Source organism: Protobothrops mucrosquamatus, unplaced genomic scaffold (assembly GCF_001527695.2).
Source record: "Protobothrops mucrosquamatus isolate PMUCROS unplaced genomic scaffold, P.Mucros_1.0 scaffold1546, whole genome shotgun sequence".
Taxonomy (NCBI): domain Eukaryota; kingdom Metazoa; phylum Chordata; class Lepidosauria; order Squamata; family Viperidae; genus Protobothrops; species Protobothrops mucrosquamatus.
The window spans coordinates 46,313-72,941 of NW_015387716.1; the positions used below are offsets into that span (position 1 = coordinate 46,313).

Sequence of the window (26,629 nt, forward strand, 5' to 3'; positions counted from 1 at the left end):
CTGTAGTCTGTTTTCCAAAAAGAAAAAATACAGATCAGTCTAGACACAATATTCCTTGTCTTCCAATACTGTAAAATAAAAATTAATTAAGAAAGAATCATAGTAGAATAAGAAAACTCTAAGGAGTATTTAAAGTTGAATTTTACCCAAAATCTGAATATATAAAGCAGCATTCAGTTGCAATTGCAAAATTGCAAATTGGAGGGATCCTAGTTACAAGAAAGCAACTGACTTTGTTTAAGAAGGGCAACTTTTTAAAATAATAAAATATTTCAGTTTATAGATGCTCTGGATAGCTGAGACAACCTATCCATTTTAAAAGTAAATTATATTAAAAATAAAACCATACTCTTCCTTTCAGAGAAATAAATACAGTATAAACACGATGGCAAAGTATTTTAAACTTGATAGATTAAGCAATTTGCAACATAGTTCGAGATTTAGCACAATCCATCATGATTCTGAGTTCCAAATTTTTTTAGCCAACCTTGGCTGATCCTTGGTTAAACAGGATTGGCCCTGATTAGAAGTTGGATGGAGGAACGCCTGGGAATTCCAGAGCTTCTGACTAGACTGGAAAGTTGGAAAAACACAGCAAATTACTGGTGTAACACTGCCACGAACGTCGGCGGGAAAGAGTAATCAGGAATTAAGCTCAACATGAAGGTGTTTATGCTTCTACTTAAGTGTCTACAGATTATTTTTACATGTTGCTAAGTGTGAATTTTAAGTAGGTAAGATCTGAGGTGTTAGAAGGCAGCTATCAAACGGCTGCAGAGCTTAGAAGGTACAGAGGATAATAATAAGCAAGAAGAAGAAGAAAATCTTAACTCTTGTATTGCATTAAAACAATGGTGTGTCAGTTATTTGTATATTTTAATCTATTTCTGGCTATATTAAAATTTATACTAAATGAATGACTGCACAGATAAAAAAATACTTTATCCAGGTATTTAGCAAGCAACAGTCTAAAACTCAATTGAACAAGTAGGCATAAGATCCTTCAATCAGGAACCACAACAAAGTGGGAGGACCGCACTGCAGGCAGCTCAGTTTCTGTGAATCAGAGTTTCCTCACAATCTGCACATAATCATCAACACATGGACTGAAGCTAGCTTAAACTCCCAGTTCAGGTTGCTAAATTGCAGAAATTTTACAGTGGTTGAGGGGCAATTTTAAAGTCACAAGACAAGGGGCTATGTTTGCCTGGGAGAAACACTGCACTGGTGGTGCAGATGATAGTTAGCTGTCAAAGAAAAGACAAAGGCTTCAATCCTATCCTGAAATTCTGTTTCCTTATTATACAATCTAGAGCGGGAGTAACTTGGTTAACAAATATAAGCAACTGAGCAGAATGACTTGAGTACAAATGAGCTCTTGGTGCTTTCTGAGCTTGGTTGAACCAAGCTCAGAGAGCACCAAGGGTCCCTCATTTCACGTCTGAGCTACACTGTAGAGAGAGAGGTCATGTAGAGGCCGTGTGCAGCACACTGCCGCGGCCCAAATACCTACATGATCTCACCAAGTTCACACCACCAGGATGTTGCAGAACACTGCCCCTGGCTGGTGCCCCCTGGCTGATATATTCTTAAGGATTGGCGAGGAGAATCCACCAATAAAAATGCTGTTGCTATTTTATCTTATGCTGCTTAGAAAAACTGTAAAAAAGCAATAAACACTGCGAAGGCAGTCAGACATCTTTACACCTGCAATGATTGGTCTCTGATTCCATCACTACACATGTTCTCCTTTATTGGTATTAATGAGTTCCTCATATGCTAGTGTCACTGCTACATTTTTTAATATGTTGTTGTGATTCCGGATCGTTCCCCAGATTCTGAAAGATGAACATCTTTGCCTACAACATCCCCCCACAATTGGGTATTGTTAGACTCAGATGCTTGGCCTTATTCTCAGCACTGTGGGTACAAAAACGATTGTGCCCAACAAGGAGCAGAGGGAAAATGCTTAACAGCTACAAAATGCTCCAATGAAACTCTATGGAGATACTCAATCATCCAGATCATCGTAGTCCCAAAAGTGCTTTTCAAAAGGCTACTGGACTTTCTTTCCAGTTGCCTTTTGAAAGGCACCTTTGGTCTCCAATGAAAGACTCCAAGTGGAGAATACTGGAGCTTAGTGGAAAAGAGGACACAAGCAGTGGTATTCATAACAAGCCATAATGATATCACAATGACAACGTACAAAATGGCATCACTTACATTATGACATCATAGCCCTTGATGCAAGTACATTTGAAGGGGAGGCAAAAATCAAGTTTAAGTTAACTTTCCATGCTGAATTTTTTTGAGTCTGCCTAAATCTTTGTGCTCATCAGAGATTCTGGACACTGTCCTTCCTATTCATCTGGGTAAATTATTTAGGAGTACAAAGAAAACACATGATATTTTCAGTTCCTCCTGCAACTTTGATAACTTGTGAAAGGGTACAGGAGGAGATTAAGTAGCAGATAAAAGAGCTGGTACAAATCCAAGATCGACTTGGTGACTGAGTTGGATTCATAACGGTTATGGGATTTCTGAAAGCCTACTCAGTTCCTGACTTCAAATGGTTAAGACATGGATTTCTGCACTGCAGGATGGGTGTGGTATGTGTGTGTTAGATATGATGATTTCCAAGACATCTTTCAACTGTAAATATGTTTCTATATCCATTTCCCTTCCCACCCCTCCAAATCGTGTCTTTTGGAATAATACCTTGTATTTGGCTTCAGGTTTTCAATGGGTAAATTAGTGCTTGCTGCACTCTTGGTTGACCATTTGTTCCTAATGACATCTTCATAGGATGCGCTGTAAACTAAATAACCTGTCAAAAAAAAGATGACATGGATTTATTAGACTCCAGTGTACTTCAGTAGCCTAATACATCATGCAGCATCATATGTTCAAAGTTGGAAAGAATTCCTTTTTCTGCCAAGAAGACATGGCAGCAAAGCTAGGTGGGGAACAGGGCGCAATCAACATCATGCAAGTAGGCATTAGCTATTTATGTGCATTAACTATGCCCATGTTCAATAAAGATGTAGAACACTTTGGATTCTATCAGAAAAAATGCTTCAAAATGTGCATCATTAAAGCATCGGACCTTTTCCCAAGATCATATGGCTCCTATAAACCTTTGAAAAATCCTAAGGTCCACATTCCTAATGTCACATTCTCTCAGCCCCCAGAAGAAGGCAATAGCAAGCCACTCCTAAAGCTCTTGCCAAGAAGACTCAAGGACTAGTCCGGGCATTTGCTAGAAGTCAAGACTGACTTGATGGTGTCAATAAATAAATTTGTATTAGTGGAGGAAGAAAATAATAGCCATAGATAAGTGATCTTAGGCTTCTAAGGGTATTGAATCCTTCAACACTGTAATTTCCTACCTCTTTAGCAGCTTCTGGACTTTCCCATCAAGTAAAAGGGGTTCTGAATCCAGAAAATAAATTAGCAGTTTTTATGAAAGCAAAATGTAGAACACATACAAGACTGCCTATGTATCCTCAAATGAGAGCCTTTTCCAAGTACTATCAGATGTTGAAGTCTGATGTATATTTATAAGAGGAAGGGATCAATCAATAAAGCCTCTCAAAAACAACGTGTATAAAGTAGAGAGACTGATCCTCACATTATAATTTTTCAGTTGCATGTCAAGACACGTTTTATTTATTTAGTCATCTTAAAAAGAGATTAGCTCTGTAATTTAGGCCAAAATTTATTTCGTATTGGAAAGAAACCTGGAATATGATTGAATGAAAGGCATCAGGGAATTTATTGCAAAATAAAATGCAGACAAGAAATAATAAAAAAGTTCTGTTCAATTCAGCCTCTATGACCAGTCCAACCTTTGCAACAAGCATTAGTGTACCTGTTACCAGATCTCCATGGGTAGGTGCAGCCCAGTCAACAATCACAAAAGAATGGCAGCCTTCCACAGCTACTATGGTGATGTTGTGAGGAGTCTTTGGAGGTTGCATCCCTGTATTCTTTAAGTTATTGGGAACAAGTTCATCCAGGCTCTCTACTTGGAAGTGATCTAGTGCCTCTGTCAAAGAGCATGGAGCTGCTGGGTCTTTATTTAGATAAGTCACATAAGGAGCTGGAAAAAAATCACAAAAGGAGATCATTCAGTTTAAAAGTTTGCGGTGGTGATAGATTAGTAAAAGGAACACACAGTTTTGACATTCAGACAACTTTCCAAGACTAATTGAAAGTGCAAATTGGTTAAAATATGCATTAAAAAGGACAGTTCCAGAGCCTAGGAATTATCTATTTTCCTATCATTTGCTAACTTTGCAAACTGGAAAGAAGATTTATTTTAAGTCTACAAAAAGAAAGAAACAGAAATTTAAGGGGATTTATTTAAAAGATGCACAAAAATGGATTTAGGCACTGCACATATTTGTAGCAATGAATGAGGGCAAGTTTCTGTAAGTGTAGAAAAATGAGTCCTGAAAACATATTGCATATATAAAGGAATGCTGTGTCTGTTTGTTTTTAAAACTACAAATTATGATATAATACCTATTAAAAATGTACTGATGATGTTATCTAGTTTGAATAATGAAATGCCTGCAAGAAAACAACCAAGTTCAGAGAGCACCAAGGATCCCTCATACCAGGGGTCTTCAAACTTGGCCCTTTTATGACTTGTGGATTTCAACTCCCAGAATTCCTCAGCCAGTGTGCCTGGCTAAGGAATTCTGGGAGTCGAAGTCCACAAATCATAAAAGGGCCAAGTTTGAAGACCCCTGCCTCATACCTATTAAAATGCCTGTACAGCAAATAAAGGGATTTACAAAGCTGTCTATATTAAACAAAGTTGCAAGCAACTACAAGGTTGGATTTTTTTAAAAAAAGCATCAGAATATACAATATATATATACCAATTTTAACAGGTTTCTGTTTAATGTTCCCACATAAATTGAGCTTTATCTTTTTTTTGAATAAACTCAGTACAACAGGTAAGCAATTGGTAGTATTAAATGTTGGCTCTTTTAGCAGCTACACCATCCTTAGAAGGAAGTTTAGGAAATAAGTAGGGTCTTATTAGTAACATATTTAAGTAGTAGTAAGGCTGCTATTTGCATATTTGGTTATTTATTTGTTAAATTTATATGCTGCCCATCTCACTATCCAAATGATTCTGGGTAGCTTATAATGACATAAAACATAACTATAAAAGCATTAACATTAACGACAATTAAATAATGGTTAAAAGCCAAGAGAATGGTTGTGATTATGATAGTCTCAACTAGGGATCACTATATTTTCAAACATGTGCTTAGAATCTGAGTACTTAAAGGTTAACCATAATGCTCAGAATACTGCAGAGAAGGTACACTATGGATTTGAAGCAATTTTATGGTTATTTTTTTCTCTCTACAGCTACAGCTGAGATGTGAAATGATTAAATGATCCCTGATTGGCTGCATCACGCTTAAGAAACTCATGAGGTTTCAACTGTACTTTTATGGCTGCAAATCTTGACTTATCTTTTTAACCATACCTTGCAAACAGCCTTAAGCAGCAACCTACAGAAATAATGAAGATAAATAAATAGCAGCATTTAGCAAGTAGGCAAGAATGCCAGTTTGGTTTCCTCCTGAGATATGAAGTTCACCTTCCAAATTCTATGAAGAATATTGCTACCCCAGCTCCATTTATCACTTTTGTATTTTATACCAGTAAGAAGGGCTCAGGCAAACAGATCTTGTAAATTAATGGGCATACATATTATCTCAAAAGGTCAGGTTGAGGATGAAAAATCTCTTTGCACTAGTCAGTGGAAATATTTATTCTGCTATAGTTTACAGTTCTTGTTAGAACATTTTTTCCCTTTCTCCTCATGAATGCGACAAAATGTTTATAAGAAAAGAATGTCTGTTAATCTCGTTAGATCTGGTCATTCTGAAGGAATTATTTCCAAGTATGCATTTATTTTTAAGCGAAGGGATTGCTTTTTGTTCCCAAATGACCTGATCTCGTTGGTGAGAGAAAAGGAAGACTTCTTGACAGCTTGATAGACATACCTAGTCAGAGGCTTGATTGAAACCAAAGCAAAAAGTAATTTCTTCAAAGGAACAAACTGATTCAAATTCACCACCTAAAAATCATCTTTAGAAGCACTTTTTCCCCTTTAAAAACAGCTTTCTCTGGGACAAACTTTACACGCAGTTAGTTCCATGTCCTGTTATATAGATTGGATTTTAAAAATGAAAGTAATACTATCAGCTCTCTCTCTCTCTCTCTCTCTCTCTCTCTCTGTTTTTGTGTGTGTTTGTGTGTGAAAGAGAAAGAGAGATTGTTAATAAATGGTGTCATAAGAAAGGAAATTCAGCTATTTCCTCTCCTGTTGCAAACCTTTAAAAAAAATCTTGTTTTGAAGAGAACATTTGCTTTGAGAGAAATCTCCCTACTTGGCATTGAACTGCAAAGGATCACCTTCTGAGATAATAATAAACTTTGGATATTGTTCTTCTTTTCCTTTTCACATGATGCAATTCTTAATCCAGAAGTACAGCATTTTTCTATTATTTTTCAAAAATACAAGTTTAGATTTGTTTTGTTCATAGATGTAAGGGGTGTGCCATTTATAGCATTATAAAGAACTTTTTAAAAAAATTATGCATCACAGCATAAAACAAAATCAAAGGCTTGCAATTACACTGAGGAGCAGAACATGATGTCCATCATTTCATAACTGTCCTTCCAGTCTCTTTGTTATGCACAAAGGTTTGCATTGATGAAAAAAAACAAACAAAACCTGAAGAAATGGTATTTACTTTGACCACTCTTCTCATATTAGGTTTAGAGTTAAACTGTGGAGCAGCAACATAGTACATAATGTTAAAATCACAAGTTCATATTGTGGGAAGTCAGCCCCCCCCCCCCGAGAAAGAAATATTTTGGGGAATATTAAAAAGGCAGAAACTTCTCCCTCCCCCTCAGCAGAAACCAGGCCTGTAGAAATGCAAATTCAACAATCCTTTCAGAAAGGTTGGAGACAGGAAGCTAGAAGCTGATGAGATTAAAAAGACAAAGATCCCTAGAATCAACAACCCAAGAAATCCAACACAGGAAGTAAGCCATCAGCCACAGTCCCAGAGAAGCAGGATATGACCTTTGGGACATAATAGGATTAACCCACCACCATCAGAATACCAGAAAGGCACACTGAAGCTCAGGTCAAGGTTCATGCCACAGGAACAGGAAACAACCTCAAAAGCCCAAGAAGGTATAAAAGCCCACCACTTCCAGCAACATGTGGTCAGTTTTTCTCAGAGTCCTCTGTCTGGCTCTGCTCTTCAATAAACTACAACCTTCTTTCTAAAGCAGTCTCCATTTTGTTTATTCCCAGCTTGGACTGGACCCCAATGAAGATTTTTCTTTCAACAATATGAAGCTGAATCTTCTTCAAAAGAAGGGAAATGAATTGCCAGCTGAAAGACACCTACTGGACTGAAAGAATTATTCATACATTTCTTCCTATATAGGCCAACGTCTACATTGGAACAAGATACTGCATTTACTGTATAATTTCCACTTTTTCACGAGGTTGATGAATACTGTACAGATTTTGAGAAAATATTCTTCTCTTTGCCAATTCCAGGGGGAAAATACCTTTTAACATTTACCACAGAATATGCTTTATTCTTAGAAGGAGCAGACTCAATTTTTCTCCTCCAAGCTCTTCCAAAGAGGATCAGAATTGGGAATACTATGTTGTCAAGATCAGAATGAAAACCAGAATAATTTCTTTACAACTAAAGGCAACAATGTTTGAATTACTTAGTTTAGGTGGGGAAAAATCTGTGTAAAAAGGGATAGAATTGATTAAAAGCCAACAAACTTTGACAGGCCTTTTCCATTTCAAACCTTACGTGGGAAAAGATTGCAAGAGCTTTTCATGTCCTCTTAGGCAAGATCATGTACATTTCAAAAAAAAATGCATAAAGCCAGAAAAGTTTCATAAGATTTTGTCAGTCCGGTAAAGTGAGCATTCTAGTGCAAGGTGTTAGATTTTATAATCTAATTATAAAAATTAATGATAATTATACAAATTATAAAATTATAAAAAAAAATATAAAAAATGATAAAACACACGATTTCATAACTTTGTAAGAATTCAGAATTTTACAGTTTTACTTTATGAGCAGGGAGGGGGAATTCCTATAGGGAGAAGGATCCAGCAAAAGTCCTGATGCTCATAGACACACCAAGCAGGTCCTTCTGAAAGATGTTTAAAATATGAATTTATAACTCTATCAATGGTGTAGAGTAGTGTATTTTTTATTTCCTCTATTTGACTATGATTCTTATTATGATCTCATAAAACAAATGGTTCCCAGGTGATGTGCACAGGACATGTTTGCCATTAACAAAATAATCTTGCTGACAAGACTGACAGTCTAGTATTCTGGTCTAGTATTTAGCTTCAGAAGCTCTTATCAGAGGACTGGTAATCTTTGTTCTTTTAACAGACGTTTCAGACTTACCAGTAAATCGTTTCTTTCCAGCAGAATCATATTCTGATAAAGGATCTGTGCCCGTGACACTAAACTCTGGAAAGTTGTTTTCAGGCAATGATTCAGTGGTGGTAGTAGTAGTAGTGGTGGTGGTTGTGGTGGTGGTGTATGGTGGCAAAGTAGTTTCAAAAAACTCATAATCTAGACAAAAGAAAATAAAATAAAATGTGATGCATTTGTTTAAAGAGTGCCCAAGGTTGGTCATAGGCCACTGAAGAAGCAGAAAAGTTATTTGGTCTATACTTCTATTGAAGAGGTCTACATAGCATCTCTGACCATTCACTCTCTGTTTGAAGACCTTTAGTAAAGGAGAATTTATGATTTTATGTGCATTCTGTTCCACTGTCAACTTCCACCATCAGGAATTCCCCCCCCTTTTTTTCTTTACTTTTAACTTTTAACTCACTGGTTCCAATTCTGTCCTCTGAGGTAACAGAGAACAATCTACTTGCTTTTCTGCAATCATATTTCCTTTCATCATCTTTTCTGTAGGCTCAGTGTGCCAGGATTCTTTAACTGTTTCTTGGATCCCAGAACTCTCTGCAATTGTCACCATCCTGGTAGTCCTGTTTTAAATTTGTTCTTTTTTAACATTCTGGAATGCTCTGCCTTTGAAAGTATGAGGAACCTACTATACGTATTGTAGATCACTGCTGAAAACTCCTTCTTTACCCAAATCTTCCTGGGTGAAGGTTGCATAAGTGGTTTCTGTTTTGTTTTCCTACCATCTTTTTTAAAATAAATACGTTGTTTTTATAGTACTTTTAAACATGTTTATATTATTGCATTTTAATTGTTACATTGTAAACTCCTTTGAGCTGAGAAGTGATATATAAATAAATTATGGCATTGAAGTCCGAAGTATACTGTGCATATCCAGAGCTCCAAGTGGACAGATAGTTAATAATTGGAGAGAAGCTTGGAGAGACATAGGGGAACCCATCAAGTGTAATTGGCCAAAGGCCCCATAAAATATGGAGATGGATTTGCATCATGGATTGCCTTCTCACATGTGTTCAGCAACTAAAACAGTCGCAGGAGGACCTCTAGCTATTTGTGCCTGCAAGTTGGACCAGAGTTCTTGGCATTGCACAACAATTGTGGTGGGTGAGCTGGGATTCCTCTTGGGTGTCCAGCTGTTGCTTAATTTACAGTGATTGGTTTTATGGGTAACTTCACTCATACAAGATGGTTTGTGTCTTTTGCTTGGAATGTTTACTTAGAGAACTTTAAATTTCTTGCTTGAATGACCCAAGGAATAAAACAAACACAACAAAAAGTGTCCTTGGCCAATCTGATAGCCACTGGTGAAGGACAGCAGCACTGTGATATTTTTCCAGAAGGCACAATCTCTGGAAGAACAAGACACAGAAATATGATCAATATTATTAATTCCAGGAGCAAAACAGATCACTGGGATATTTGCTCTTGATTATTTTTATCTGTTTTGCCTTCTGTTATGTAAAAAAAAAAAAAGCTCCATGCCAATTTTAATGACAAAAATCCATTTAAGCCAAGATTAAAAAACTCCTTCTGGTATACAATTTGTATTTACTTATTTTCTCCTATACGTTAATGGCATTATCCAAGCTTAATATAAAAAATGAGCATGAATAAAAATAAGATATAAGAAAGAAAGTAATGAATGAGGTAACTCTTAATCAGTAGCCCCCTCCAGCTATTAAAATCTGCTTACACCATCCTCTTTCTACATGGTTGGAAAGATTGCCATTTAAAATTTTGTTTAAACACACATCTCTGTCTGTCAAGTGTATGTTTATATAGAAAGTCATGATGCCTGCAGACCTGCTAATTTTTGTTTGGCCTGGAGACACTAAAATCAGAATGTGGAAGTCAGTGTTCCCGTTTAGACATATTTAGATTGGAATTCTGTCTAGGCTACCAGTGCGTTCGTAGAAACTCATTATATCTTTCTGGAAATGCATTTCTAGAAGCAAATGAAAGGTAAAACCCATTTTGGAAAAGGACTTTTCAAGTAACCAGTACCTTCGTCATAAACCACGTACGATTCTGTAGTTCCTGTTATATCTGCATCAAACCCTGAGAATACATCTATGGAAAAAAGAATACATTCAAACAGTGAAACAGATCCCTTTTCATTCAATGGCTAGTGATTATCCCTATCTAAAGCCAATGGCTTCTATTGTAACGTGCCGATCAAACAACAAATTGATTTCTATGCTGAACTGCTTTGGAAGTATAAAGAGCAAGTGGGAATTTGTGGAGAGAAATTCAGGTGCATTATTTTGCCAAAATATCACCTTCCATCTAACTAGCTGCCAATATGGTAGCGAAAAGTTGGGCGGGGAGGAGATATTTTGTTTGCATTTTGTTGAATTTTGCCCTCACTACAACGTATCTGTTTTCCCATAGGAATCAGCATTAGCTACTCACTTACATGATATTAATAAATAGAGGGATGGAAGGATATTCCATGAATAATTATTGACCATTAAGAAGCACCCCCAGCTCCTGCCTTTCTGCATTCTCTCTATCAGAATGAAAGTTTAGAATTTACTTTTGCATAGTTAAACATATTTAACAGCAATCTATTTCAAAACATTAAGTTATAAATATTGATCTGTAAGCAGCACAATGAGACAAAAGATGGCAGATATAGATCTAGAAACGCATATCATGTCTGTCTGGGGTTACTATATTACACTTTTAAAGGTCTATATAAGATACTCATTGCCACCCAAACGATAGTCAACTGCTAGAAAAAAATTCACATGAATCAGAATCATTGTTAAGCCAGTCTTCTTCAGTTTGATATTCTCCAATGTGTTGGCTAAGACCAATGAGCATACTGGCAAAGGATGATGGGAAATGTTGTCCAACATCTCTGGAAGATTTTACAACATGGAAGCAGGTAAATCCAAACTAGTCCACTTCAATTATTCAACATCAATTGCAACACAATCCGAACAATTTCCTCATTTCTAAGCCTAAGCACTGTCACTTCATCTCAGGCGACTTTCAGACTTAAGAAGAAAAATACAATTTTAGGAGCTATGTCAAAGCAAATCCTGGGAAGGGCAAAACAAAATTGACCATTCATTTTTCTATAGCTGAGTTGCCAGTAATTCTTCTTTGGCATATATTACCTACTTCCTTCCTTCCCAGATCTCTCCATAGACTGAACTCAACATGTATAAAGGATCAAAAAGGATAATCTAAGCAGAAAAGGTAATCTAAAGGGTCATCCACAGTCTCATGAATTCTGAGTGCAGCTAGTTCGAGTGAATGCTTGCTTTACTAAACTTTAAAAGAAAAAAGAAAAAAATGCAGCCTAGAAACTACTGGTTCCTTAATAAGCTCATAACTGTTCATGTTTACGGGCCTCTATTTTCCAGTAACATGATAGCAGCAGTTATAAAAGTGGCTTTTAATGTTGACTATAGTTCTTCAAAGATGTTGAACCGTCTGGGATTTCACTGCTGCATCACTTGGACTTCCCAAATGTTCCTTGTCTGTGGAACACAACCGTCTCTGCTAAACTCATTTTTATAAAACCCCAAGGAGAAAATTGGACCAAAAGATTTTAGCAAAACCCACAGCAGCATTCTTTTCGCACCGCATTTCCCTGAGTCCATTTGGAAGCTGTCAATTGATCGGATTCCTGAGAAATGACAAAGTGTTTGACCCAAGATGCCGCTGCATTTTTCCATCCTAAGAGAACTTTCTGGAAGGGCCACTGGAAGATTATATTGATTGCATTTGGCAGGACTGTGGTAAAGCTGTTATCTATCCTCCAACACCACACAGGGATAGATAACATTCTTGCAATACATTGGCCACTGCTTCTGTCATCTAGCCGTTGTTCAGAAAATGCTCATCACATTCAATGAGAGCTGTCCAGGGACACCTCAGGTGCTCAATCAGTCCATAGCAAAAATAGCTCACTTAACATCTGGCCTGTCGGCCTGTCGGCATGTCCATCTGAATGACTTGAAAACCCAAAGTTCTTGAAATCCTGGTCCTTTGAACAGAGTCAGGTTTTGTATATTCCAGACTGGTTCTTGTACTGCTGTGCTTTCAACCATGAATGACAGTATGTAAAGAGTGATGTTAAAGCCGTTGGAGAAGTGGTAGCTGGAAAGATGAGAGATAGAGAGATTGCATTTCAAAATATGATTTAGGCAAGTCTCCTCTGCATATGCATCACCAAAACAAACTTCTCTGCATACATAAACATTAATTTTTATTACAGAGAGAATTCCACTGACATCTGTGTTCTCATTTACTCTCTCTGCATCTATAATAGTCTTTTTCTTAATTTAGAATACGTATGTACTGCCTGATCCTATAAGTTTTAAACTATGAGTCATGAAATGTTCAAGTGCACTACATTGACTTTTTCAGTTCTAATATCAGTATTAAGACTTTGTGCACCATTCCTTATTATTACTGTACTGCTGTTGTTGACATATATTCCACTTTTCTTCTAAGAATTCTAAGAATCCAAGACAATCAACATAGTAGACTCCTCTTGGGTCACTATAAGCTGACATGCACATCATGACATAATCATATAAAAGCTGCCACTATAGACTTCTGTCAGGACAGCTGAGGGAAATAGATGAATTGCAGCATACACATCATGCCCATGTTGGCATTCCCCTCTACCCACCTTGTCCTCCCTTCTATTTGAGCCATTGTAACATGTCATAAAATATAAAATATGCTCTAGAAAGACAGATAGATATTGCAGGATCCAATCTGGGTTGGTCACCGGGCCAGAGATGACCGACCCAGATTGGATCCTGCAACATTATCCTGGGACACATATATTTGCTTTCATTTGTGACAGATAGATATTGATACATAAGTTCAAGATAACATGAGAGAACTAAATCTGTGGGTTCTTTATAACCATAGTTTTCTAAAAATGACTTTTAATTGTTGTTTACACTCATAACATCATGATGGCTTAAAAATTCTATTCTCTGTCATGAACACTGGAAATCTCTACCAATAGCCTTTCATAAGAGCAAGCATATAACTTTTCAGAAAACGGCATTTGTTGGTTTTTTAAAAAAACAACAGATATGTACATGGGTTTGTCTTCTCTCTACTGAAAAACACCATTTGAAATGATGATGTTTTCTAACAGCTAAAGAATTATTTGTGGCTTGCCATTTTTTTTAAACTTTTACTAAATGTAAGTAATTTGTTCATTATTTTACCTTATGCACCTGCAGTAGTGGCCAAAATTATGGAAACCTTTTGGGAAAAGTGTACAGTAGAAATGCCACCTTTGGTTAAGTTTCCACCAATTTTTCTTCTCATTTTTTTATAACTGTAGCCTTGTTCACTTAATAATACTATTTTACATCGCTTTCTGGGTGACCAGTCAACTCTTTGCACCATTACTTTAATTTTATTACGTTTTACAAGCTCACTAAATGAAAGAACACAAAAAAAACCCAACCAACTTGATAGCGATCACATAACACACTGACAAATGTCCTCCTTTCAGCTTCAATACATGACATCAATAACTGAATCCTACTGTGATCTGATTGACTCATTGCCAAAACAAGATGACACCTGATTGGCTCTCTAAACACTCATGCTCATTGGCTACAATCAGATGAAGGAAAGCTACCTGATATCAACCTAAACAAGTTGTGCTTCCTTTTTCTGGTTATTTGGCTATAACTTTTCATAGAATACAGTACAGATAATTGAACAAACTTTGTTGCATTACATTCTTGATTAAATTATCTTTCCATTGATATATAATTTTATGGTACTACTCCAAAAAAGTGGTGTTATTAGCCATCAAACCTCAAAAATACACTTTTCCCAAAAGGTTTCCACAATTTTGGCCACTACTGTAATTAGCTTTAGAAAAGCTACCACCAAATTAGTTCTTCCCAGATGTGTTGATCTATGGCCACACATGTGGAAATTATAGAAATTGTAGACCAGCATATTTTGAAGGCACCAAGTTGGGAAAGCTGAATTAGCACTTTCTTCCTATGATCATTACTGCTATAATGCCCTTTTAATAATGGCCTTTCTTTGTTTCTGTTGCATATCTTAGCAGAGCAAATTACATACTCATAATTTAAATAGTGTTGCATGAGAGAGGACTGCTTAATGTTGCATGTAGGCAACTTTTAAAACAATTTGTAGTGCAACACAGCTTCTATAAACAGCAAAGTCCATGGCAGATGTTGCTGATATCCAGTTTCTAGTAAACCTTATCATAGATCATACTGAGTAGGTTGTTAGGAGTTGCAATTAACTCCACAGTGGTACTAAAAATCAATAAGTAATGCTATTCAGGAAAAAAAAACATGCAAAACATGCTGACTTACCTAATATCATTTTGGAGGTAAGAAAACTTTGGCCATCTCTTGCTTTCATGCTGCAATTTTGGTTTATCCTTCAAAATCATTGTCAATTGTTTAGTCCTTTGACTCTAGTTTCTTCTGGGTTGCCTTTAAAGGATTCCAGATCCCACACTTTGAGGCATTTTTTGTAGGTGAGGTCTGGAAATAGTTTATCACCCTGCTAAATGTAAGTAACCATTTCATGATGTTACATTTATTTACTTATAGCATTTACTTATTTATCACTTTTTCCCCCTCTACAGCACTTACAATATATGCCACTCCAATGAAAAACTCTGGACATTTCACATATCAAATACTAACACGTTCAGTAAAACCAACCGATTAAATCATCCATAAATAAATGGCAGCTGGCTCAATATTTTGCATTCTACACTCCAAAGGCCCATTCCACCTTCTCAGAAATCAACAGAAAGGGGGCTATCCTGGGCCCAGGGTATAAGCTGTCCATAAGGCAAGAGAAGGGCCTGTGGGATAGGGGTAGAAATCTTCAACACAGCTTCTCAATTTACACACACAGTTTGGGCATCGTCCAATTGGGGAAGATGGTCCCGAGGTCATAAGAGCTTTATACTTCATAACTAGCACACTGGAAACATATTGGCAACCAACTCAGTATAAGTGTTACCTTGGTGAACTGGCTCTTGTATTACGTTCTGGTCCAACAGGAGTTTCTGAGGAGTCAAAGGTAGCCTATTGTGCACGGTCGCAATTCAAGCACAGCGTCATAAAGGCACGAACATCCGTCACTAATGCATTAGGCATGAAGGCCAGTTGCGTGACTTTGGGGCAATCACTGTCTCTTAACCCAACTTACTCCGCAGAGGGAAAACAGGAAGAGAAAGGAGTATGCTTGCTACCTTGAGTTATTTATAAAAATAATAAAGATGGGATAGGAATCTAATTAATTAATTAAATAAGTTTGCTCCAAGAATGTTTGCAATTGGCAAACTCGTTGAAGTTGGACAAATTCTGTCCTGGATTTCACTGGCTGTTCCAGCAGGACCTGCATGTCCAGAACCACCAGATTGCCTCCTGCTCCTTCAGGAGGAGTGAAATCCTACCCCAAAAGAAGCAAGCAAGGAGCCAGATGGTTTCTAAATAAACAACAAACTAAGTGGGCATTCAAATGTGAACAGGAAAAAAAATCTTCTCTGTTCCTTCAAATGATGAGGGAAAATCTTTCTCTTCTTCTAAAATCCGAAGCATTTTCCTTAAGATTTAATTAAGGATACACCACAGAGAACTTACCCTTGATAAATGGTCAATTACAGTATACCAATGCTCTGTCAGTGTGGGAAGTGATACTACACATTATAGGGACTGACAGAAGAGTTTTAAGTGACTTCTGCATGATCAATGTACAGGAGAGCTAAGACACTGATTCTATGAACAGAAGTCAGCTTTGAGAGATATTATTACATGCAACATGCTCTCAGGGGCTGATGAGATACAAGCTTACCACAGAACAGAAGCCCCACTTGAAAATGAACTGTTTTGTATAGTTAATGTTTTTCTCCTGAGTTTAACTTTTGCTTAAAAACTATCTACATAAAGGTCTACATCTGCCTAAAGCACGCTTTAAAGAATTTTGGGCTTTATTTCTCCATTTTGCTGGTTTAAACAGCTCAACAATTTATCGTTGCAACAGATGTGAGAGAACAAGAAATTATTTCTTCTTCCACAACCGCTAATTCAAGCTTTTGATAGCTTGAATCTTACCTGTTTTGTAAGCCCAGCAACTGTAAAGCTGGAAAATAGATGCCTTTCCCCCGCATCACAACTTTTGATGTAGGTATATTCAAAGGTATTACTGATCTTTAGCCAACGTAAGAAAGGGTACCTTCAGAATAGCATTCAGGCAGACCATCTGGGTCTAATACAAGATTCCCTTGTTCATCGTTCTCTGTATGGGTGCCTGGAGGACAGGTAGGTGGTGGTTTCTCTGTTGGCGGCTCAGTAGTTGTAGGTTCAGGAGTAGTTGTAGCAATTGTAGTTGTAGGTTCAGGAGTCGTCGTAGGTTCAGGAGTTGTTGTAGTTGTTGTTGTATAAGGAGTGGTGGTTTTTTTAACCATTTCAAGGCCTATCAACGGCTTACCTCCAAGACTTATTATTGGCTTGTCCTGTGCATTTGCTACAGGTTTGCTAAACCTTCCATGTCCAAACAAAGGTAAGCCATCTGGACTTACTACTGGAGCTCCTTTAGAATCTATCAGAAGACAAGAAGAGGGAAATGTACTTCAATCACTGCCTTAGGACATTAGGAATTGGGAAGTACTGGATTTAAGTGAGGTCATTGTCTAGAAAACTGGACACATGCCATTTAAGATGCCGGAACTATTGAATATTTAAGTAATCATTCTCAGGGCTGTACCACAGGTAGTCCTCGACTTATGACCACAAGTGAGCCCAACATTTCTGCTGTTAAGTGAGATGTTTGTTAAGTGAGTTTTGCCCCATTTTACAACCTTGTCACAGTTGTTAAGTGAATCACTGCAGTTGATAAGTTAGTAACCCACTTGTTAAGTGAATCTGGCTTCCCCATTGACTTTGCTTGACAGAAGGTTGCAAAAGGTGATCACCTGACCTTGGGACACAGCAACGGTCATAAGTATGAATCAGTTGCCAAGCATCTGAATTTTGATCACATGATTGTGGGGATGCTGCAAAAGTCATAACTGTGAAAAACGGTCATAAGTCACATTTTTCAGTGTTGTAACTTTGAGAAGTCGCTAAACAAAATGTTGTAAGTTGAGGAGTGCCTGCATACAAAATGTTTATACCCTTAGTACCCCCTCCTAATATACTGACTTCTTCCAGGCAGCCCTCTTTAGCTTCAATCGTTATTTTCCATATGGTGCACAGACTTTTTAATAAAAAGACTGATGAAGCAACTATTCATTGTGATCAAAATGCCTTTCGTAAGACACGCAGCAGCCATTACGAGTCCTCTCCAACCTTATTTAATTTTGTGAGAAACAGCAGATTCTTGAGGCTACCACTGTTATCCAATTAAATACAGCAGATATTGAAAAGAGACCAGGTTGTGTCACCAAACTACAAAAAGGCCAGTGGTATCTTTCACAAGGAACGCTACTTCAAGGCAGTGACACATTTACCCAAATCATTTATTTTTTGCGGGGGAGGGGGGCAGAGGGTGTAAAGGCTCCATTTTAGCAAACTATGCAATGACATCCAAAGAGCAGTAAACAGAGACGCACATTTTTAAATCTTTTGATGGCTTCCTGGTATACATTTTGCTTGACAGAAGAGTTTGAGAGGTGGGGGGAAAAAAGGCTCATATGATCAGATGCCTTTGCCTGGTCCTAGGTACGTTATCTGAATAATGTGACACCTCTGTTCTATGAGCTGCATTGGCTTCCAGTATGTTTCCAGGTACAATTCAAACTACTGGTTGTCACCTTTAAAGCCCTTCATGACTTAGGGCCAGGTTATTTACAAGTCTATCTCGCTCCAATTGTTTCTACCTGCCCTGTCCAATCTGGTAGGGTGGGCATGCTCCAGGTATCATCAGCAAGAGAGTGTCAGCTGGCAGGGCCTTTTCTGCTGTGGCCCCCCTTCCATCTGAGTTTAGATTGGCTTCATCCAATCCAAAGGCTGTGAAAACCTGGTTTTATGCTCAAGCCAGGAGCCAGGAGCCCTGGGCATGAGTTAGAGCCCATCGCCTGATTGTATGGATGGCGAATTAGATCAGAGGTCACCAACCTTTTCATGCTGGAGACCCGGAGGGAAAGAAAACAGCTGGGAAACTTGTGCATGCGGAAATGGTGTCACATGCAATGACATGGCCCATAGGTTGGGGAGCCCTGAATTAGATCATGCCCAGTTGCTATGTGTTTTTATTTTGGTTCTCTATTACGGGTACTCCTTGATTTCTGACCACAATTGAGCCCCAAATTTCTGTTGCTAAGCGAGATAGTTGTTAAGTGAATTTTGCTCCATTTTGCAACTTTTCTTGCCACAGTTGTTAAGTGAATCACTGCAGTTAGCAGCACAGTTGTTAAGTGAATCTAGCTTCCCCATTGACTTTGCTTGTCGGAAGGTGGCCAAAGGTGATGACATGGCTCCAGGACGCGACTCCTACTGTCCAAATTTCGATTGTGTGACTGTGGAGATGGTCCAACAGTCACATGGAAAAGGGTCACAGGTCACTTTTTTCAGCGTCGTCGTAACTTTGGATGGTCACTAAATGAACTGTTGTAAGTCAAGGATCCCCTGTATCCATTTCACATTTTCATTTGTTTTATTGCAAGCTGCCTAGAGTCACATAAAAGTGAAATGGGCAGGTATATAAATCAAGTAAGTAAACAAATAATTTACTTACTTTCAGAATTTATCACAATGTAGAACTCTCTGGGAAGTTTACTGAACAAAAAAAAGGCCTTAATTATAGAACATAAGAATACAACATACCAACAACGGTGCGGCCATCCCCGCCTAATTTTACTCTGAGAGGTTTTCCTTGGGAATCTTGGAGATATCTCCCTTCAGCATTCAGCACCAGCCCTCGGTCAAGATCTACAATCTAAAAGCAATATGTTGATTGAAAGGTCCTCCAACTCAAAGGAATATAAAATAAAATCTTTCAGACATTTTAAAAGAAGGTCTCCCTACCCACTTTGCACCTTGTGGACCACTTATTATTTTTTGTCCATTTCGTTTTCCATTATTATTTGGAACTATTTTATTATTTAGGTCTGTTTTTGTCATCACATTGGGTCTCCTACCATTACCTGAAACATACATGGTGAAAACATACAGCAATCAGACATTTTGCCCATTCAGGGAAATGACAATTAAATTCAAATCATTCCAACATGACAAAATACATTTTATAAATGAGCATGCATAAAAGTGTCTTTCAGGCATACATATACTGCTTAAACTAGGTTACCCAATCATATTGGAGTTAATAATTGTAAATGTATCTCTACAAAATGTGTTTCTATGTTTCATATGGCCACTACTATTTTAGTGTTTGTTTACACATTACATTTGCCTACAAAACATGTTCATCACACATTAATTTTTTTCATGAGATTTTTTTTTGCTTTGCTTTACAATTCTATATACTACCTAAGTATGTAAAACTTATGTGCTATCTAATAAATATGTTTATTTAATTAACCTAGGATAGGCACTACGTGAAACATCTAAAAAACATCTACCAGGAATTAAGACTATCTAATATGATTATTGATTCCTACACAAAAATATGGCTTTCTTAGTGAGAGATGATGACAAAATGATTTTCACTGAAAGACTGGTTCAATGTTATCTGTCTGCAGAACTGTGCAAAAGTTCAGAGACTACAAGTCTTTATAACACAAAACTAGGAGATGGCTCCAAAACAAATCAGTTTCCCTAATGAGATTCTTACTGCCTAAACGTAAAACTTTTCTCTTTCAATTTAAATAGAAAGTTTATGAATTATACTTCACCTTGTCTATGAGGAAATCGAAATTGATGTCGTTGAGAAGGATTTAATAATCTTGAGTTCTGTATTCGTTGAATAGGAGGCACTGAGGGAGAAGTTGAGGAATGTGTTGGAGAAACACTAGAAGTCAAGCGACTATGAGAAGACACAAATTCAGAGGTGTGTGGCAAAGCCAAGTTTAATTTAGGCAAGGATTTCACTTTGTTAGAAATTTGTGAAGTCTTGGCTGATGAAGACAAAATAGGATCTTTCTCTACATCTGATTGGTCATAGTCTTCGTAATCACCATCACTATTTGAAATTGACTGATGTATTTTAGAGGAGGGCAGTTTTGGAGATAGTTCAACCTTTGTAGGGGTTGGCTGGAAAAGTCCATGCTTTTTGTTTATTTGGGATGCTACCCTACTTGAAATTCTAGACCCAGATGGATAATGAGGCTCTGAAAGATGAGTTTGTTTCAAAGAAGTTTCTCTACTGTGTTGATAGTCTCTGATTGTGTCTTTGGAAGAGGTAGATGTTGGTTGTAAATATTTAGATTTTTGAGAAGATGAAGATGAAGGCAATTTATATGTATTAGAGGTAACTTCAGTAGAAGTTATAACCCTTGACCCAGCTTGTTTTTCTGGTAACAACTGAGTTGGAGATCTTTCATCAGTTCTATCAAACCGAGAATTAAAATGCTTTGAAAGAGAGCGGGTTCTTCCCTGAGACAAAGATGTAGATATTCTTCTAGATGTGGGAACTCCTTTGGCAGGTGTTAAAGGAGATCCTCTTTGCTCCTCTTTAACATTTGTTTCCTTGTCTTCTGAACTGTCATTATCAGTAAGTTCTTTATTATTCTTTGAAAGCGACATCAGATCACTTCTTGAGTTTAAAGAGGATCGGACTTGTGCCCAATCAGTTAATGCTTTTGAGGAACGAATGGATTCTGGCTGTACAATTTTATGGGCTAAAGCAGTGTTTGGTTTCTTTGACAAAGATGATGTTTGTTTTGTCCTAGGAGATGTAGTCTTGATCTTGCCATCATCAAGTTGAGACCAGGAAGTAGGAGAATGTAGAGGAAATGATTTTTCTGCAGATATTCTTGAGGAATCTGTATCTGTGGTTTCTTTTTCTTTATTATGGTTATTTTCTTGGGTGTTTACAAGATTAGGTTTGTTAGTTGGTGTAACTCTGTGGTGACTCTTAGTTTCAGCCACAGGTTTCCTTTTGAAATCATCTACTGAAGAAGACTGCTTAGAAAATGGTGGTGAGTAACTACGGAGAGGAGTGGATGGTAGAGGATTTTCATTTTTACTCCTCTGTTTTTTATCGATATTGAAATTAGACCTAAGACTGGTACTGCCAGGTGCTATACGAGAACGAAATTGAGGATGAACTTTGGAAGGCTGTGTAGCAGAAGGATCTTTGGGTGGTTGCATTCTTGCATCATGGTTATTGGTAACTCTATTTGCAAATCTGTTAGAAGTAATAACAGATCTATATTTTAATAAATCAAAGCGTTCCGAGGTAGCCAGACCTGAAGAGGGCCTAAAATTTGGTCTAGAATATGATGACCCTTGTTTGTCTTCTTCATCGCCTTCTCTTTCACTCTTTTCATTTTCACTGTCATCAGAATTATCTCTTCCCTTGGACTTATGTTTATCAGAAGATAAAACACGTGAATGAGGTAAAGTATGAGTAGCAGCAGCAGAAACAGCAGAGGTAGTTATTTTTGGATCTCTCAAGGCATGGCGATTAGAATATGTGAGAGGCTTTGTTTGCACAGATGGAGATGAACCTCCCTGGGGAGAAGACGCCCTGGAATTTAATTTCTGCTCTCTTTTTTCTGTTCCTCTGCTCTTATCACTATTGAGAATATCGCCGGTATCAGGCGTAATTGGTTTGTAAGAGAAGTGATGTGAATGATTTTGAGACCTTGCAGCTGCGGTTGGTGAAGGAGATTTAACTGATATAGAAGGGAAACGCAATTTGGTGGGTCTACTATGAGTTGTCTTCCGAGATGCAGACAGTTGCTTACTTGAAAGTAAAACTGAATGGCTCTCTTCTGGAGTTCTAGGCTTATCCTCCAGATTGTCTAGTTGGTTGTTACTTTCATTATCTACAGGCAAATTATCTACAGTAGCTTTAGGCACAGGAGAAAGGTTAGGTCTGTCCTGTCCTAGATCCTTTGTTTCATCCTCTGTATGTTTGGGAAGGGAAGAAGATGGTAGTGATCTAGGCGTATCAGGATTTGTTTGTCCTACCCTTACTAACGTTCGTGTCCTGAGAGGTGCTTTATCTGAGGATGTGAAAGTGTGTGCAGGTTTAATGGCGGAATGGGATTTAACATTCCCTTTAATATTCTGAACTTTGGATTGCATTGTTGATGTTGCCTTGACAGAATCAACCAAATCTTCTGTAGAATGAGAAGCCATTTTCAGCTCTGCTTCTTTTTTTGAACCATCTGAGACTTTATTTTTCGGATCAGAAACTGGATATTTTGAATCTACCTCATCAGGAAAAGTAACTGAGTGACTAGAAAAATGCTTAGAAGACGAGGATGGTGAAGCACTTTGAGACAAGGCAGAAGAAGTTAGAAAAGGGGAAGAAGGCATAATTTTCAAAGACATTTTAGGTTCCAAATCTTCTTCTGTATTTGTTTGTTGATTTGTCTTCAATTCATCTATATTGGCTAAACAAAGAGACAAGAGAACACAAATATAAAAAAATATAAAAAATAAACAATTATGAAAAAAAGAAAAGAGAGAGAGAGAAAAAGAAAGAGAAAGAAAGAAAGAAAGAAAGAAAAAGAAAGAAAGAAAGAAAGAAAGAAAGAAAAGATTTACTAATAAAACATATTGCAGTAAATCTAATAAAACATATTGCATTGTAATTATCTCTAGTTTTTAAAATTATAATTATGGTAGTATATTAATTCAGAATTGTTTACTGACAGGGATTAAAAGCTGATATAAATATTAATAAAATATTTCAAAATCTAGAAAGAGTACAGAGAAGAGCAACAAAGATGATTAGGGGACTGGAGACTAAAACATATAAGGAACGGTTGCTGGAATTGGGTATGTCTAGTTTAATGAAGAGAAGGACGAGGGGGGGACATGATAGCAGTGTTCCAATATCTCAGGGGCTGCCACAAAGAAGAGGGAGTCAAGCTATTTTCCAAAGCACCTGAGGGCAGGACAAGAAGCAACAGATGGAAACTAATCAAGGAGAGAAGCAACCTAGAACTAAGGAGAAACTTCCTGACAATTAGATAAATTAACCAGTGGAACAACCTGCCTCCAGAAGCGGTGAATGCTCCAACACTGGACGTTTTTAAGAAGAGACTGGACAGCCATTTGTCCAAAATGGTGTAGGGTTTCCTGCCTGAGCAGGGGGTTGGACTAGATGACCTCCAAAGTCCCTTCCAACTTTATTATTATTATTATTATTATTATTATTATTATTATTATTATTATTATTATTATTATTATTATTATTATTATTATTATTATTATTATTATTATTATTAATTATTGTTGTTGTTACTGTTACTGTTACTGTTGTTATTGTTATTGTTGTTAAAATCTGTTTTCTGAACATGAAAATTTAGCTTAACACATCAATTTTTAAAGACTTCTAGACTTTACTGCTTTTTTATTCTTGAAAAGGAAGGAAGGAAAAAAATGTTAGTTACTCAGCATTAGGACAAACGAAATGCCATCAGCTGTGCTTTTAGAAATGATATCTGATGTTAAATGCCACACAATACGATCACTATCAAAGTAAAATATTATTCAGTTTCAAATATAACTGTCAGATATTTATTTAGGGAATATAGTCAAACATCGGAATCAGGAAACAAAGAAAAACATTTTGATGATATAAATTTGTTTCTGAACATTCTGATTTTCACAGTCTTACAATATTTTAATTACCCAGTGCAAAATGGAAATAGTACATATATAGCTTCTGGATTAACCAATGAAATATGCCTAACTTCTGCCACCATCTAGGCCACGGGTGTCAAACTCGCCACGTCACATGACGTGTCACGACGTATCACAACTCTTTTTGCATTGCCAGCAATGGGGTGGATGCGGCTTCAGTACGATGAAACTGGCCCGTGGGCCAGCAGTTTGACACCCCTGATCTAGGCTCTGGAATTTAACTTAAAATCCCTGCAGAACATTATGCCTAAAAAAAGACGTTTTAGGATCCATCCGACTAAATATGGGAAAACTTTGCTCTGTCAAAAACAACATTTTTTCAGAGAGTATGTGCTGGAGGACCCCGTGGCAAGAAGGGGTGCAGCTGAAGCCACTAGTGGGTAGGGTGTTAGGCAGGGTGTGCAGGAGCTGACTTCTGAGAGCCAATTGTTAATATATATTTTTTAATCTTTTGAGCCAGTTGACAGCAGAAATGAGCCTCAATGCCTAATTTATCCCTCAGATGTTCTATGGAGAAGCGTGGTTGCTGAAGCCAGTAATCAGCTCTTAAATATTAGCAGCACACCTTTGATTATATAGGCCAGGGGTAGGCAACCTTGGCTCTTTTATGACTCGTGGACTTCAACTCCCAGAATTCCTGAGCCAGCCATGCTGAGGGGAAAGGGAGAGTTTCCAAGCGGAGCCATGCTGGCTCAGGAATTCTGGGAGTTGAAGTCCATGAGACATAAAAGAGCCAAGGTTGCCTACCCCTGATATAGGCAAAGTCCTCTTCAATATTTTCACTCTTTCTCTTTTTATCACCTCATTTACCTGTCTCCCTTTTAAAAAACCTCCAGGGTCTGAAATTAGTGGGAGAGGAGGCGACAGAGATTTAAGAGCCGTATCTGCATTAAAGATTTCCTACCCCTTGCCTACCCCCTCAAACTACTCGATCATCTGGAAAGGAGCAGGGATTGTTCCAAAATTATCAAGATGTGATGAATTTAAAAAAGGCAACAAGACGTTTGTGAACAATGGAGCCACTGTACTTACTTGCTGGCAGGGCGACACTGAAGGCTTTCGACTGAGGGCCTTGGCCCCTCCTGTTTGCAGCACGAATTTTGAAAACATAGCGCTCCCCAGGCTGCAGACCCTCCACTGAAGCAGATGTAGTCTCTCCCGGGTAGGAAATGGACTTTGCGCCGAAGGGTTTGAGTGCCGGGGCGTATGAGAGAATGTATTCTGAAACAATTTGGCAGACGGTTGGAAGTAGGAAACTGAAAACAATCCTGTTTCCAGTGGACAGACTGTATGGGTAGGATGAATTAGAACGTGCATTACTAAAATTAATACACTGGCAATGCACGTCAAAACAAAAGCTGGGGTATTAAAGATGCTGCATTTTATATATATATAGGTAGCAGTGATAGTCAATTCTAATGTATCAGGCAAGTGAATCTGTTCATCTTAATACATATACATTAATACAAGTTGAACATTTTGTGTGTGTGTGCTATGTATGTATGTATGTATGTGTGTCTGTGTATGTGTGCATAAGATGAACTTACACTAAGATGAACATATTCACTTGCCCAGAGCGTTAGCATTGATACTACCACTGCTATCTTAAGCATGAAAAGATATTGCATGTACATCATGAATGAAACTAATTAAATCCAAAACAAAGACTAAAGATCCACAAGGATGGTGACACCGGTGGTGACATCTAGGATACTTCTAAGGCTTGATACGTGTTACCTCATTAAAAAATTGTTCTTCCCTTGCAATCCTTATTGCACAAGCAAAGCATAACGTTGCTAAGGGTTTTGTGAAAAAAACCCAATGTAAAGTAGACTTGTTTTCACAAATTTATAATACAGTATGACTGAATGACTTTTACAGTTCATTAAAACAATTTGCATTTGGAACACTAGAAAGAAGAAATTATAAGGGAGATTGGTTTTCATTCAAAGTTCTTTATTCATCATGCAAAATTTTTTCCGTTTGTATGGGAAAACATATTCATACATGTAATCTTTCCCCATAGCCTGTAATTTTATAGTTCAGAATTCATATGAAAAAAAAACTTAGGAAGCATAAACAGTAAGAGAACAATATCAATTAACTATTCAAATAAAACTTTAGGCCATGGAATTACGATCCATCAATATCATCATAAGACTAATGAATATGCATCTTCTGTTTATGTATTATTTATTTTTGGGTTTATAACATTCTTAAAATCACAAGAGTTTTCCTTTTTCATATTAAAGATTGCCTTCTGTTTATTTCTCATGTTGACTTTGCAATATGAAAAGAGCTGATTTTGCAGCTAATAGAATA

At 37.4% G+C, this 26,629-nt stretch overlaps 1 protein-coding gene across 1 annotated transcript in view; it reads right to left on the bottom strand.

The window, feature by feature from the left end:
* Window positions 1-26,629, bottom strand: part of FNDC1 (fibronectin type III domain containing 1) — a 46,736-nt gene that overhangs the window by 13,683 nt on the left and 6,424 nt on the right. Inside the window, exons 6-14 of the mRNA XM_029285348.1 lie at window positions 25,340-25,528; window positions 20,380-23,049; window positions 19,553-19,671; window positions 19,352-19,463; window positions 16,761-17,126; window positions 10,539-10,604; window positions 8,502-8,672; window positions 3,872-4,102; window positions 2,719-2,827 (exon numbers count right to left, since the gene is read on the bottom strand). Of these exons, the coding sequence (XP_029141181.1) occupies window positions 2,719-2,827; window positions 3,872-4,102; window positions 8,502-8,672; window positions 10,539-10,604; window positions 16,761-17,126; window positions 19,352-19,463; window positions 19,553-19,671; window positions 20,380-23,049; window positions 25,340-25,528 (4,033 nt within the window). The remainder of the gene's footprint in view (window positions 1-2,718; window positions 2,828-3,871; window positions 4,103-8,501; window positions 8,673-10,538; window positions 10,605-16,760; window positions 17,127-19,351; window positions 19,464-19,552; window positions 19,672-20,379; window positions 23,050-25,339; window positions 25,529-26,629) is intronic.